Below are 12,014 nucleotides of genomic sequence, written 5' to 3'. Positions count from 1 at the left end.
CCCTCCTCTCCCATCATGAGTAGGTTTTTATCATGTGGCTTTTCTGTGTCTATTAAGATTGTCCTATGAATTTTCTCCTTTATTCTGTTATGTCATGAATCATACTGATTGATTTTAAAATACTAAACCTACTTCACATTCCTGAACTAAAACCAATCTTGGTTATGATGTATGTGTGTATGTATATATATATATATATATATATATATATATTTATTTTTTTTTTTTTTTTTTTTTTTTAAAGAGAGAGAGAGCGCGTATGTGCAAGTAGGGGGGAAGGGAGGGGCAGAGGGAAAGGGAGAGAATCATAAGCAGGCTCCACACCCAGCACGGGGCCTATCTCATGACCCTGATTTCATGACCCAAGCTGAAATCAAGAGTCAGATGCTTAATCAACTGAGCCACCCAGGCACCCCACTCTTTTTTAATTATATTGCTAGATTCAATTTGGTAAGATTTGTTTAAGAATTTTGCATTCATAGTCATGAGAGATACTGATTTATAATTGACTTTTCTTGTAACGTCCTTGTCAGATTTTGGGATCAAGGGTATGGTATCTTCATTAAAAGAGTTGGGAAATGTTATTCTTTTTCTATTCTGTGGAAAGTTTATGCGGATTGATGTTTCTTCTTCCTTAAACATATGGTAGCATTCACCAGTGAAGCCGTCTGAGCTTGGTGTTTCTTTGTTTAAAGTCCTTAATTACAAATTAACTTTAATATATATAGTACTATTCATATTTACTATTTCCTCTTTTGTCAGTTTTGGTAAGTTGTATTTTTCTAGGAATTTGTCCATTTCATCTAAGTTGTCAAATTTATTAGCAAAAGTTGTCCATAATATCCTCTTCTTATCTCCTGAATGCCTGTAAGATCTATAACGATGTCCTGTACTTTGTTTTGTCTTGCTAATAGTTGGTGAGAATGTGGCAGCTGAAAGGCAACTGAATTATGTTTGATTTTACAGAATGAATGACAAAATGATGTCCCAAATTCTCAAGGTCATGTAAAAGGCAAAGAGAAGTAGGTCCATACATATTGGAAATTTTCCTAAGACTAATGCAAGATTTTTCTCTATATTTAGAGATACTTTTCCTGTCTGGATATGCTACTGTTTTAATTTTTTTTTTCTTTTTTTTTTCTTTCTTTTTAAATAAATAGTCCTAGGTGCTAGAGATTTGGTGTTCCAGTCCCAGTTCTGACCCTAACCAGCCCAAAGACCTTGCAGGTATCATTTCCTTCTCTGAACTGCCAATGCCTCACATGTAAAGTGGGGTGATAGATGAATTTTGTGTTTTTTTAAAATAAACTCTACCCCCAACACGAAGCTTGAACTCACGACCCTGAGATCAAGTTGCATGCTCTACTAATGAGCCACAGGTGCCTGCAACTGGTTATTTTTAAAGGGTGTTTAATACATAAAAGGCTGTTGGCTGGGGCCAACTCAGTACACCAACACTTGAGAGTATAAGACTAATTAGGACGGTGAATCATATTTGTTATGAACTGTACAATTTCAAAGTATTTTCACATACATTATCTCATTTGTTTTCGTATATTTCCCTTCAAAATAAACAAGACAAGCATTTTGATTTATATGAATAGGCTCCTTCCCAGGCCTTTACAGGTTGAAGCATGCTGATTCCCTAGGTCTGGCAAACTCCTGTTCACTTTTGATATTATTTAAAACATCATCTACTTTATAAACCTTCTATTAATGTCTCCCCTGCAAGCAGAATTAGACTTTTTTTTAATTATCTGTTCTACAACATTTTGCTATATAACTACTTAGAACACTCTATATTGCTAATCAAGAATTACTGTTGTATCTCTTTCTCGCCCCCTACAGATTTTGACCTCGGGAATAGACACTGCATCTTACTCACTTCTGAATCATCAACTGCTTGATACAAAGCAGGCTAAATGTTTGTTGAATGAATAAACTATACATTGTATTGCAATGAAAAAAAAGGCTCTTTATCTCCCTGTGTAAAAGCCTACATAATCTGAGCCCTTGCTATCTCTCTGACCTCATTATCATATTCTCCCAAGTTCACTCTCCTTTAGCCATACCAGTCTCCTTGCTGTTCCTTGAATATGCCAAATACACCTTTATGTCAAGGTCTTTGCACTTGCTGGTCTCTTTGCCTGGAATATTCTTTCCTTATTGTCTCAAATCCTTTAGGTTTTGGCTCCAATGTTACCTTATCATGACAGTCTTTCCTAGTTACCCTACAAAATTCTATCCTTATCTCTCATTTTTCCCTATAGCATTTATCACTTGACAGATATATATTACTCCTATGTTTTTAGTTCTCTCTCTTCTCCCACTAGAATATAAACTTCATGAAGGCAGGGACTTTGTTAAGTTGCTATATCTCCAGCATCTGGAACAGTACCTGGCACATACTAGGGTTAAACAAATATTTGCTGAATGAATAATACATTAAAAATAATGTTAATAAATCTGAGAAATGACAACAGTGGCAACTTGGCAGAAGATGATTTAGCCCTTTTTAATTCCTAACCAAAAATACTCATACAGAGTGAATACTAGTATATTAAAAAGATTACTGTTCTAAGAATCAGAATGCATTCAGCCCTTCAATAAATAACTGTTTTGGATACTCTACTAGATACTTGGGATAAGTATGATCCTAGGAGCTCAAAATTAGAAGACATGGGTTTTTGTTTTGGTTTGGTTTCGTTTTTTTGCACAGGGGCCATGCTAATCTTTGTATTGTCCCAATTTTAATATATATGCTATTGAATTGAGCACAGAAGACATGGGTTTCAATACCAGTTCCATCAAAGCAACCAACCCAATGACTCTGGCTAACGCATGTTTAATTTCATCGAGTGCCCTCCACCCACCCACCCCTTTCCTTACTACAACTAAAAATACCTACATTGTCTAGATCCAAGAATTGTGAAAGTCATGAGGTAATATATAAATACACATTATGAATTATAAAGCCTTATACAAATGTAAAAGAATCAAGTATTTCTAAAATGTACTTGAGAAATAGGAAATGAAGTATAGAAAAGTTCTAAGTGAGAAAAGTTCCAAAGATCCCCATTTATGCAAATTAAAATAATTATAGTTAATAATCATAAATATAAAAATACAAAATATAAATTTGGAAATATTGTTTCCTTAGTCTGATAATTCTCATTGACATTAGAAGATATAATAATTGACTATGAAATGTAAAATCTTGTTCACAATCTATAATTTATAGGTTCTGGACATTAATAGATGGATTGTAGCCATACTTACCCTATAGGTAAAAACTGATGCAGAATAAGATCAAGCTTTTTCTGTTCTTGCCAGAAATGTCTGAAGACCAAAGGTATCCATGGAATGATAGCTGTGGGACGAATTATGAAGGCAAGTGCCACCAGGGACAAGTACTTGACACTATAAGTGAAGAAAATGTATTGTCAAGACAACTAGGAAATGAGTGTAGAAGTTATCTACTATTTATGCTGTGATACAACTTTTTTTTTTTTAAATGGGAGCATTTTCCTTTTGGTATAAATAGCTATGTGAAGTTGGGTAAGTTACTTATACTTTTTGACTCTTAATTTTTCTCCTCCATAAAAAGAGGGAATGTCTAACGTCTTTTTCAGCTCTAATATCCCAATTCTAGTATTTTAAATTCAGAACTTATTCTGTGTCTTAATGTTGGTCTTGTTTTGCCAAAAAGGTATACTAACTTAACTTTTGGCCATACAACTCTGCCAATTGCTTTCCTGATGGAAAAATTATCAAGTCTCTCCTAAAGAGATAAGAAAATTACACAAAACAATTCTCTAAGAAAAAAAGAATAAATGCATTTAAGGAAATATTAGGATTACTTAGGCAATGTTGGGCTTCCTAGTACATACAATTTTGTTTTGAAAGTAAGTGCTAATCTTATCCAAATGAAAGATCTATATGTATAATTGATAAAAAGCCTACCATACAAACCTCTAAGATCATGGATAGAAATGTGGATTTTTACTATTAGGACTTCTCTCAATAAATAACTAAAGAAGACTATAATAATTTAATCATGAGGACTACAGACAATAGATTATCACATGGAAATAGTGTTAGCCCTGCTAAAAATTGAAAGCAAGGAAAATAAAACTTTTTGGTACCATTATATATCTATTAACTAATTAGGAGCTATAGAGAAATTTCTAACGTTGGTGAGGATGTAAGAGCAGGGATTTCAAATTCAAATGCTTACAGAGACCACATAAGTAATAAAAATGAGTGATGTAGACCGTGGGGAGGCTCTGATATTGTCATGAAGGAATCTTGGCCCAAAATGGCTGGGCCTCTCATAAACTAGAAACCCAGATTTTATGTAAGATCTCCCAATTTTAAAACTTTGCCAAGTAGTTTCTTCAAAAAACAAAAACAAAAACACTTATGCAGGTGAAATAAAACACATTCATAGGTTGGTTTGATTTGCACGCATCCTAATTGCTACTTCTGCTATAGTCAAACTACTGAGAGGACACCCAAGTGTATACTTCCAGTCCTGACCTCACTCCAAACTTTCAGACTTGGATATCTTACTCTTTTCTGAATATTTCTACATAGATCTCTATTGGCACTCAAAATCAAAGCACCTGAAATGAGCCCAAAACCTTCCCTGAAACCTGTTCAGTGTCTAATATTTAATAGCATCACTCAGTTTCTCAGTCTTAAAATTTGAGAGTCCCTTAAATAGCAGCATCTCACCCCACACATCCACCTTGTTTCCTTCCCATTCCCATCATTTTACATTAAGCCCTGTCACTTGTCTGGAATATTTTCATAGTTGCTGTCTTCTTTTTTTTGTATTGCCCCCCAAATATTCCTTTAGTTAATATCATTGTCATTAACAACACTTACTGAGCATTTACTTTGTAAGAGGCCCTGCGCTATACACTTTATATAGGTTCTCATTTAATTCTGAGAGATGTTTTACTGTTACCATTTTACAGAAATCAATGCTTAGATATTCTCAGTCCATCCTTAAAGAAAACTTTCATTTATAAAATTTGCATTTTTAAAGGAGTTTGCAAAATGTCGTATATTCTAAAGCCAGGAATAGTACCTGTCATGCTTATCGGGGAAGAATGCTTTTACAGCAGTCGCCTGTGCTACATGACCCTCTCTTCTTGAACCCAGGCAGCCAGTCTTAAGTCTGGCCAGCGTGAAACTATAGGGATAATGACATTTAATAGACCTAATCAGATTTGATCAAATTGAATGCGAGATAGAGAAAGCTGGACAATTGGTAGTGAGGACAGAAATGGAGACTAGCTAAGCCTTAAAATTAGACAAAACAGATTCACAGGCTGGGCTATAAAGGAACAACAGAACAGACTTTTCCTCAAAACTGCCATAATTCATTCAATTTCATTTATGTGGCTGAGATATTCTATAATTTTCTTCCAGGCCTGGCCACAAGCTCCCTCTTTTCCTTATATTTACTTTCAGCCTTATAATAAAGCTCTCATCATATAAGTAAACTTAAGTGAATGCCTATTTTTGCAGTCAGGAGTCTAATGCAGAAATGATCTTATTGGGATTTGATTCTCCCAACAATCTTTTTATATAGGAAGAATGGATAGTAGCTTCTCAACTAGACCAAATTCTGGCTTTCTCCCTCATTATATCCTAAATACTGGTACTGCAAGAGAATTCTTTCTAAATCAGATTTGATTATGTCATGCTTTCAAAAGCCTGCAATGGTTCCCTTCAACCTACAGAATAAAGTCCAAATTCTGGAGAAGGGCAAAGTCCCATTCCAGCATCATCCCTTATTCTTCCCTTCTCCCATGCTTCCGACCACGTGTGTGGTAGGATGGACAACCTGCCCACAACAAAATGAAGCCCTTTTACAGCTCTGTGTTTTTGCTCATATTGGTGGTTCCATTTGCTTGGTATTTGCTTCCCCAGTTTATATAAGCCCAAATCTGGTCCACATATTTTCTTTAACTTACTTTTTACAAGTGAAGTATAGTTGATATATACAGTATTGTTTTTAGTTTCAAGGGTACAATATAGTGACTTGACATTCATATACATTACAAAATGCTCACCACAAAAAGGGTAGTTATCTGTTACCATACGGAGTTATTACAACATTACTGACTGTATTCCCAATCCTATACTTTATATCCTCATGACTTATTTTATAAATGGTAGTTTGTACCGCATAAACCCCTTCATCTGTTCTCCCCATCCAACCCATCCATCCTCCCATCTGGCAACCATCAGTTTGTTCCCTGTATTTGTGAGTCTGTTTCTGTTAAGTTTATTCATTTGTTTTGTTTTTTGGATTCCACTTTTAAGTGAAATTGTATAGTATTTATCTTTCTCCATCTGACTTATCTCACTAATACCCTCTAGGTCCATCCATGTTGTTGCAAATGGCAAGATTTCATTCTTTTTATGGCCCAAGTAATAGTCCAGTGTGTGTGTGTGTGTGTGTGTGTGTGTGCGTGTGTGTGTGTGTGTGTATGCCAAACCTTCTTTATCTGTTCATCTTTCGATGGATACTTAGGTTGCTTCTGTATCTTGCCTATTGTAAATAATGCTGCAGTAAACATAGGAGTTCGTATTACTGTTTGCATTTTCTTTGGATAAATACCCAGACATGGAATTGCTGGATCATATATATGGTATTTCTATTTTTAATTTTTGGAGGAACTTCTGTACTGTTATTCACAGTAGCTGCACAAATTTACATTCCTACGAATAGTGCATGAGGGTTACTTTTTCTCCACATCCAAGCCAATACTTGTTATTTTCTGTCTGTTTGGTAATAGCCATACTGACAGGTGTGAGATATCTCATTTTGGTTTTGATTTGCATTTCCCTGATGATTAGTGATGTTGAGCATGTTTTCATGTGTCTGTTGGCCGTCTGTAGGTCTTCTTTGGAAAAATGTCTACTTAGGTCTTCTGCCCATTTTTTAATTTTATTTTTTTTAATTGCATGAGTTCTTTATGTATTTTGGATATTAACCCCTTACTGGATATATCATTTGCAAATATCTTCTCCCATTCAGTAGTTTGCCTTTACATTTTGTTGATGGTTTTCTTTGCTGTGCTGTTCATATAGTCCCAACAGTTTATTTTTGTTTTTGTTGCCTTTGCCTGGGGAGACAGATCTAAAAAAATGTTGCTAAAACTGATATCCAAGAGTTTACCACTTGTTTTAGGAGTTTTGTGGTTTCAGGTCTTACATTCAGGTCTTTAAGTTTATTCTTTGTATATGGGTCGATAAAGTAGTAGTCTTTTCCATCTAACTATCCAGTTTACCCAACACCATTTATTAGAAAGACTGTCTTTTCCCCATTGTATATTCTTGCCTAGCTTTGTTATAGGTTAATTGACCATAGAAGTGTAGATTTGGGGTCCCTGGGTGGCTCCGTTAGTTAAGTATCTACCTGCAACTCAGGTCATGATCTCAGGGTTCTGAGATCGAGCCCCACATGGGGCTCCCTGCTCAGTGGGGAGTCTGCTTCTCCCCATCTGTCCCTCCTGCTCATGCTCACTCTTTCTCAAATAAATAAATAAAATCTTTTTTTAAAAAAAAGAAGTGTGGGTTTACTTTTGGGCTCTCTATTGTTCCACTGATCCATGTGTTTATTTTCGTGCCAGTACCATACTTTTTTGATTACTATAGCTTTGTAGTATAATTTGAAATCTGGGAGTGTGATACTACCTGCTTTGTTCTTTTTAAAGATTGTTTTGGCTATTCAGGTTTGTTTGTTTGTTTGTTTGTTTTGTGGTTCCATACAAATTTTAGGATTATTTGTTTAACTTCTGAGAAAAATGCTATTGGTACATTGAGAGAGATTGCATTGAATCTGTATATTGCTTTGGATAATATGGACATTTTAACAATACTAATTTTCCAATCCATGAATATGGTATATCTTTCCATTTACTTGTGTCATCTTCAGTTTCTTTCATGAACATCTTATAGTTTTTAAGAGTACAGGTCTTTCACTTCTGTTAAATTTATTCCTAGGTATTTTTTAATTTTATTTTTTATTCCTAGGTATTTTTTTAAATGCAATTATAAGTGGGTTAGTTTTCCTGATTTCTCTGGCTGCTAGTTAGTGTATAGAAACACAACAGATTTCTGTATATTAATTTTGTATCCTGTAACTTTACTGAATTTATTCATTCTAAGTTTTTTTGGTGGAGTCTTTACAGTTTTCTTTTTTTTTTTTAAAGATTTTATTTATTTATTTGAGAGAGAGAATGAGAGAGAGCACATGAGAGGGGTTAGGGTCAGAGGGAGAAGCAGACTCCCTGCCGAGCAGGGAGCCCAATGCGGGACTCGATCCAGGGACTCCAGGATCATGACCTGAGCTGAAGGCAGTTGCTTAACCAACTGAGCCACCCAGGCGCCATTTACAGTTTTCAATATGTAGTATGTTAGCTGCAATAGTGAGTTTTACCTCTTGCTTACCAATTTAGGTGCTTTTTTTTTTCATCTGATTACTGTGGCTAGGACTTCCAGTACTATGTGGAATAATAGTGGTTAGAGTGGGCATCCTTGTCTTGTTCCTGACCTTAGATGAAAAGCTTCAAGCTTTTCACCATTGAGTATGGTTATTAGCTGTGGGTTTGTCATATTATGGCCTTTATTATGTTGAGGTATATTCCCTCTGTATCCACTTTGTTAAAGTTTTATCATAAATGGATGTTGAATTTTGTCAAATGCTTTTTCTGCATTTATTGAGATGATCATATGATTTTTAACCTTCATTTTGTTGTGGTATATCATGTTGATTTTCACATAATGATCCTTGAATCTCTGGAATAAATTCCATTTGATTGTGATCAGTGATACCTTTAATGTATTGTTCAATTTAGTCTGCTAATACTTCATTGAAGATTTTTGAATCTATGTTCATTAGAAATACTGACCTGTAATTTTGTTGTTGTTGTTTTGTTTTTTTGTTTTTTTTGTAGTGTCTTTGTCTGGTTTTGTTATCAGGGTAATGCTGACCTCATAATGAATGAATTTAGAAGAGTTCCTTCCTCTTTAATTTTCTGGAATTGTCTGAGAAGGATAGGTATTAACTCTTCTTTAAAAGTTTTATAGAATTCATCTGTGATGCCATCTGATCTTGGACTTTTGTTTTTTGGGAGTTTTTCAACTATTGATTCAATTTCATTACTAGTGATCAGTCTGTTCAAATTTTCTGTTTCTTCCTGATTCAGTCTCGAAAGATTATGTTTCTAAATTTATCCATTTCTTCTAGGGTGTCCAGTTTGCTGGCATATAATTTTTTTGTAGTCTCTTATAATCCTTTGTATTTCTGTGGTGTTGGCTGTAACTTCTCCTCTTCTCCTGTTTCATTTCTGATTTAAGTCCTTTTTTTCTTGATGAGTCTGGCTAAAGGTTTTATTTTTTAATTTTTTAGTTTTTTCAAGATTTTATTTAATTGGCAGAGAGAGAGACACAGTGAGAGAGGGAACACAAGCAGGGGGAGTGGGAGAGGGAGAAGCAGGCTTCTCACGGAGCAGGGAGCCTGATGCGGGGCTTGATCCCAGGAGCCGAAGGCAGACGCCTAACAACTGAGCCACCCAGGCGCCCCAAGGCTAAAGGTTTTAAACATTGTTTATCTTTAGAATCAGCTGTTAGTTTCACTGATCTTTTCTATTTTTTTTTGTCTCCACTTATTTCCATTGTGATCTTTATTATTTTTTCTACTAACTGGTTTTCTTTGTTCTTTTTCACTAAATTTAGATTAGGTTAGATTGTTTGAGATTTTTATTATTTCTTAAGGTAGGCCTCTTTTGTTATAAACTTCCTTCTTAGAACTGCTTCTTTTGCATCCTAAAGATTTTGGAATGTTATGTTTCCATTTTCATTTGTCTCACGGTATTTTTTGATTCCCTCTGATTTCTTTGTTGACCTGTTGCTTGTTTAGTAGCATGTTTTTGGCCTTCACTTTTTTCCAGTTTTTTTAATTGTAAATGATTTCTTCTAGTATCACACTGTTGTCAGAAAAGAGGCTTGGTAAGATTTCAATCTTCTTAAATTTATTGAGACTTTTTGGCCTAATGTGATCTATTCTAGAGAATGTTCCATGTGCATGTCAAAAAAAAATGTGTATTCTGCTGTTTGGGGATGAAATATTCTAGGTCTGTTAAGCCGATCTGGTTTAATGTGTCATTAAAGCTACTGTTTCCTTATTTTCTGTCTGGATGATCTATCCATTGTTGTAAGTGGGGCCTTAAAGTCTCCTTCTACTACTGTATTTCTCCTTTTAGGTCTGTTAATATTTGCTCTATATATATAGGCGCTGCTATGTCGGAAACAAATATTTACAGTTGTTATATCCTCTTGTTGGACTGATCCCTTTATCATTATATAATGCCCTTCTTTGTCTCTTGTTATAGTCTTTGTGTTAAAGTCTATTTTTGTCTAAGCATTAACCACCCTAGTTTTTTCTTCACTTCCATTTGCATGGAATATCTACATTCATCCCTTCACATTCGGTATGTGTCTTTTGGTCTGAAGTAAGTCTCTTGTATGCAGCATACAGATGGATTTTTTTTTTTTTAATCCATCCATTCACTTCATGTGTTTTGGTTGGAGCATTTAGTTCATTTACATTTAATATAATTATTCATATGTACGTTCATATTTATTGTCATTTTGTTAACTGTTTTCTATTTGTTTTTGTAGTTCTCTGGTTCTTTTCCTCTTGCTCTCTTCTCTTGTGATTTCATGACTTTCATAGTGTTATGCTTGGGTTCCTTTTTATTTTTTGTGTATCTGTTACTGGTTTTTAATGCCATGAGGTTCATTCTAAGAGCACAGTGCGTTACCCTCCCCATGATTATGTATCTGATATCATATTGTACATATTTTTGTCTCTTAACTAATTATTACAGATGTGGTTGATTTTACTAATTTTTTTTTATTTTTATACTAGCTTTAAGTGGTTTATCTACTACTTTTACTGTATTTTGCTTTTGCCAGTGAAATTTTTCTTTCATAATTTTCTTATTTAAATTTTTTGCTTAGAGAATTTCTTTTCACATTTTTTTTAAGACTGGTAGAGTGGTAATGAACTTCTTTAAACTTTTGTTTGGACAACTTTTTATCTCTCCTTTAATCCTTGCTGGGTAGAACATTCTTGGTTGTAGGTTTTTTCATTTTAGCACTTTGAATATATCATGCCAGTCTCTTCTGGCCTGCAAAGTTTCTGCGAAAAATCAGCTAACAGTTGTATGGGTGTTTTGTTGTATATAACTAGTTGCTTTTCTCTTGCTGTTTTTAAGATTCTCTCTTTATCTTTACTTTTTGGCATCCTAATTATTATGTGTCTTATTTTGGACCTCCTTTGGTTCATCTTGTTTGGGGCTCTCTTGTGCTTCCTGGACCTGGATGTCAGTTTACCTCCCTAGGTCAGGGAAGTTATCAGCTATTTTCTCTTCAAATAAGTTTTCTACCCCTTTCTCTCTCTTCTTCTGGGATCCCTATAATGTGAATGTTAGTCTGCTTAATGTTGTTCTAGAGGTCCCTTACCACATCCTCATTTTTAAAAATTCCTTTCCATTTGCTCTTCCGTTTGGATGATTTTTTCTACCTTGTCTTCCAGATTGCTGTTCTGCATCCTCTAATCTGCTGTTAATTCCTTCTAATGTATTTTTCATTTCAGTTATATTCTTCAGCTCAGACTCGTTCTTTTTTATATTTTCTATCTCCTTAAGTTTTCACTGAGTTCATCCACTCTTCTTCTAAGTTCAGTGAGCATCTTTATGATCATTACTTTGAATTCTTTATCAGGTAGATTGCTTGTCTCCATTTTGTTTAGTTCTTTTTCTGAGGTTTTGTTTTGTTCTCATTTAAAACATATTCCTCTATCTCATTTTATCTGACTCTCTGTGTTTGAGTCTTGGTATTAGGTAGGTCAGCTATGTCTTCTGGTTTAAAGGTAGTGTCCCATGGGCCTAGAAGTGCAATTCTCCTTGGTCACAAGAACAAGGCAT

At 34.7% G+C, this 12,014-nt stretch overlaps 2 protein-coding genes and 1 non-coding gene across 5 annotated transcripts in view; 1 reads left to right on the top strand and 2 right to left on the bottom strand.

Annotated features, from left to right (window-relative positions):
- Window positions 1-1,970, top strand: part of CCPG1 (cell cycle progression 1) — a 56,438-nt gene extending 54,468 nt beyond the window's left edge. The window contains exons 11-12 of the mRNA XM_073877035.1: window positions 1,161-1,227; window positions 1,849-1,970. Of these exons, the coding sequence (XP_073733136.1) occupies window positions 1,161-1,201 (41 nt within the window). The 3' untranslated portion in view covers window positions 1,202-1,227; window positions 1,849-1,970. The remainder of the gene's footprint in view (window positions 1-1,160; window positions 1,228-1,848) is intronic.
- Window positions 1-12,014, bottom strand: part of PIGB (phosphatidylinositol glycan anchor biosynthesis class B) — a 37,272-nt gene that overhangs the window by 15,515 nt on the left and 9,743 nt on the right. For all 3 annotated transcript variants that reach the window (XM_073877038.1, XM_073877039.1, XM_073877040.1), the window contains exon 6: window positions 3,280-3,420. In XM_073877038.1, coding sequence (XP_073733139.1) covers window positions 3,280-3,420 — 141 coding nt within the window. The remainder of the gene's footprint in view (window positions 1-3,279; window positions 3,421-12,014) is intronic.
- Window positions 2,673-2,778, bottom strand: LOC112833520 (U6 spliceosomal RNA). The gene has a single exon (XR_003210667.1). It is a non-coding gene; the product is annotated as a U6 spliceosomal RNA (small nuclear RNA).

This window comes from Callorhinus ursinus, unplaced genomic scaffold (assembly GCF_003265705.2).
Source record: "Callorhinus ursinus isolate GAN/ISIS: 27379988/994484 unplaced genomic scaffold, GSC_fseal_2.0 scaffold25, whole genome shotgun sequence".
In the NCBI taxonomy this organism is placed as follows: Eukaryota; Metazoa; Chordata; class Mammalia; order Carnivora; family Otariidae; genus Callorhinus; species Callorhinus ursinus.
Note: the sequence above shows the minus strand (reverse complement) of the source record. Positions and strands in the feature narration are given on the sequence as shown.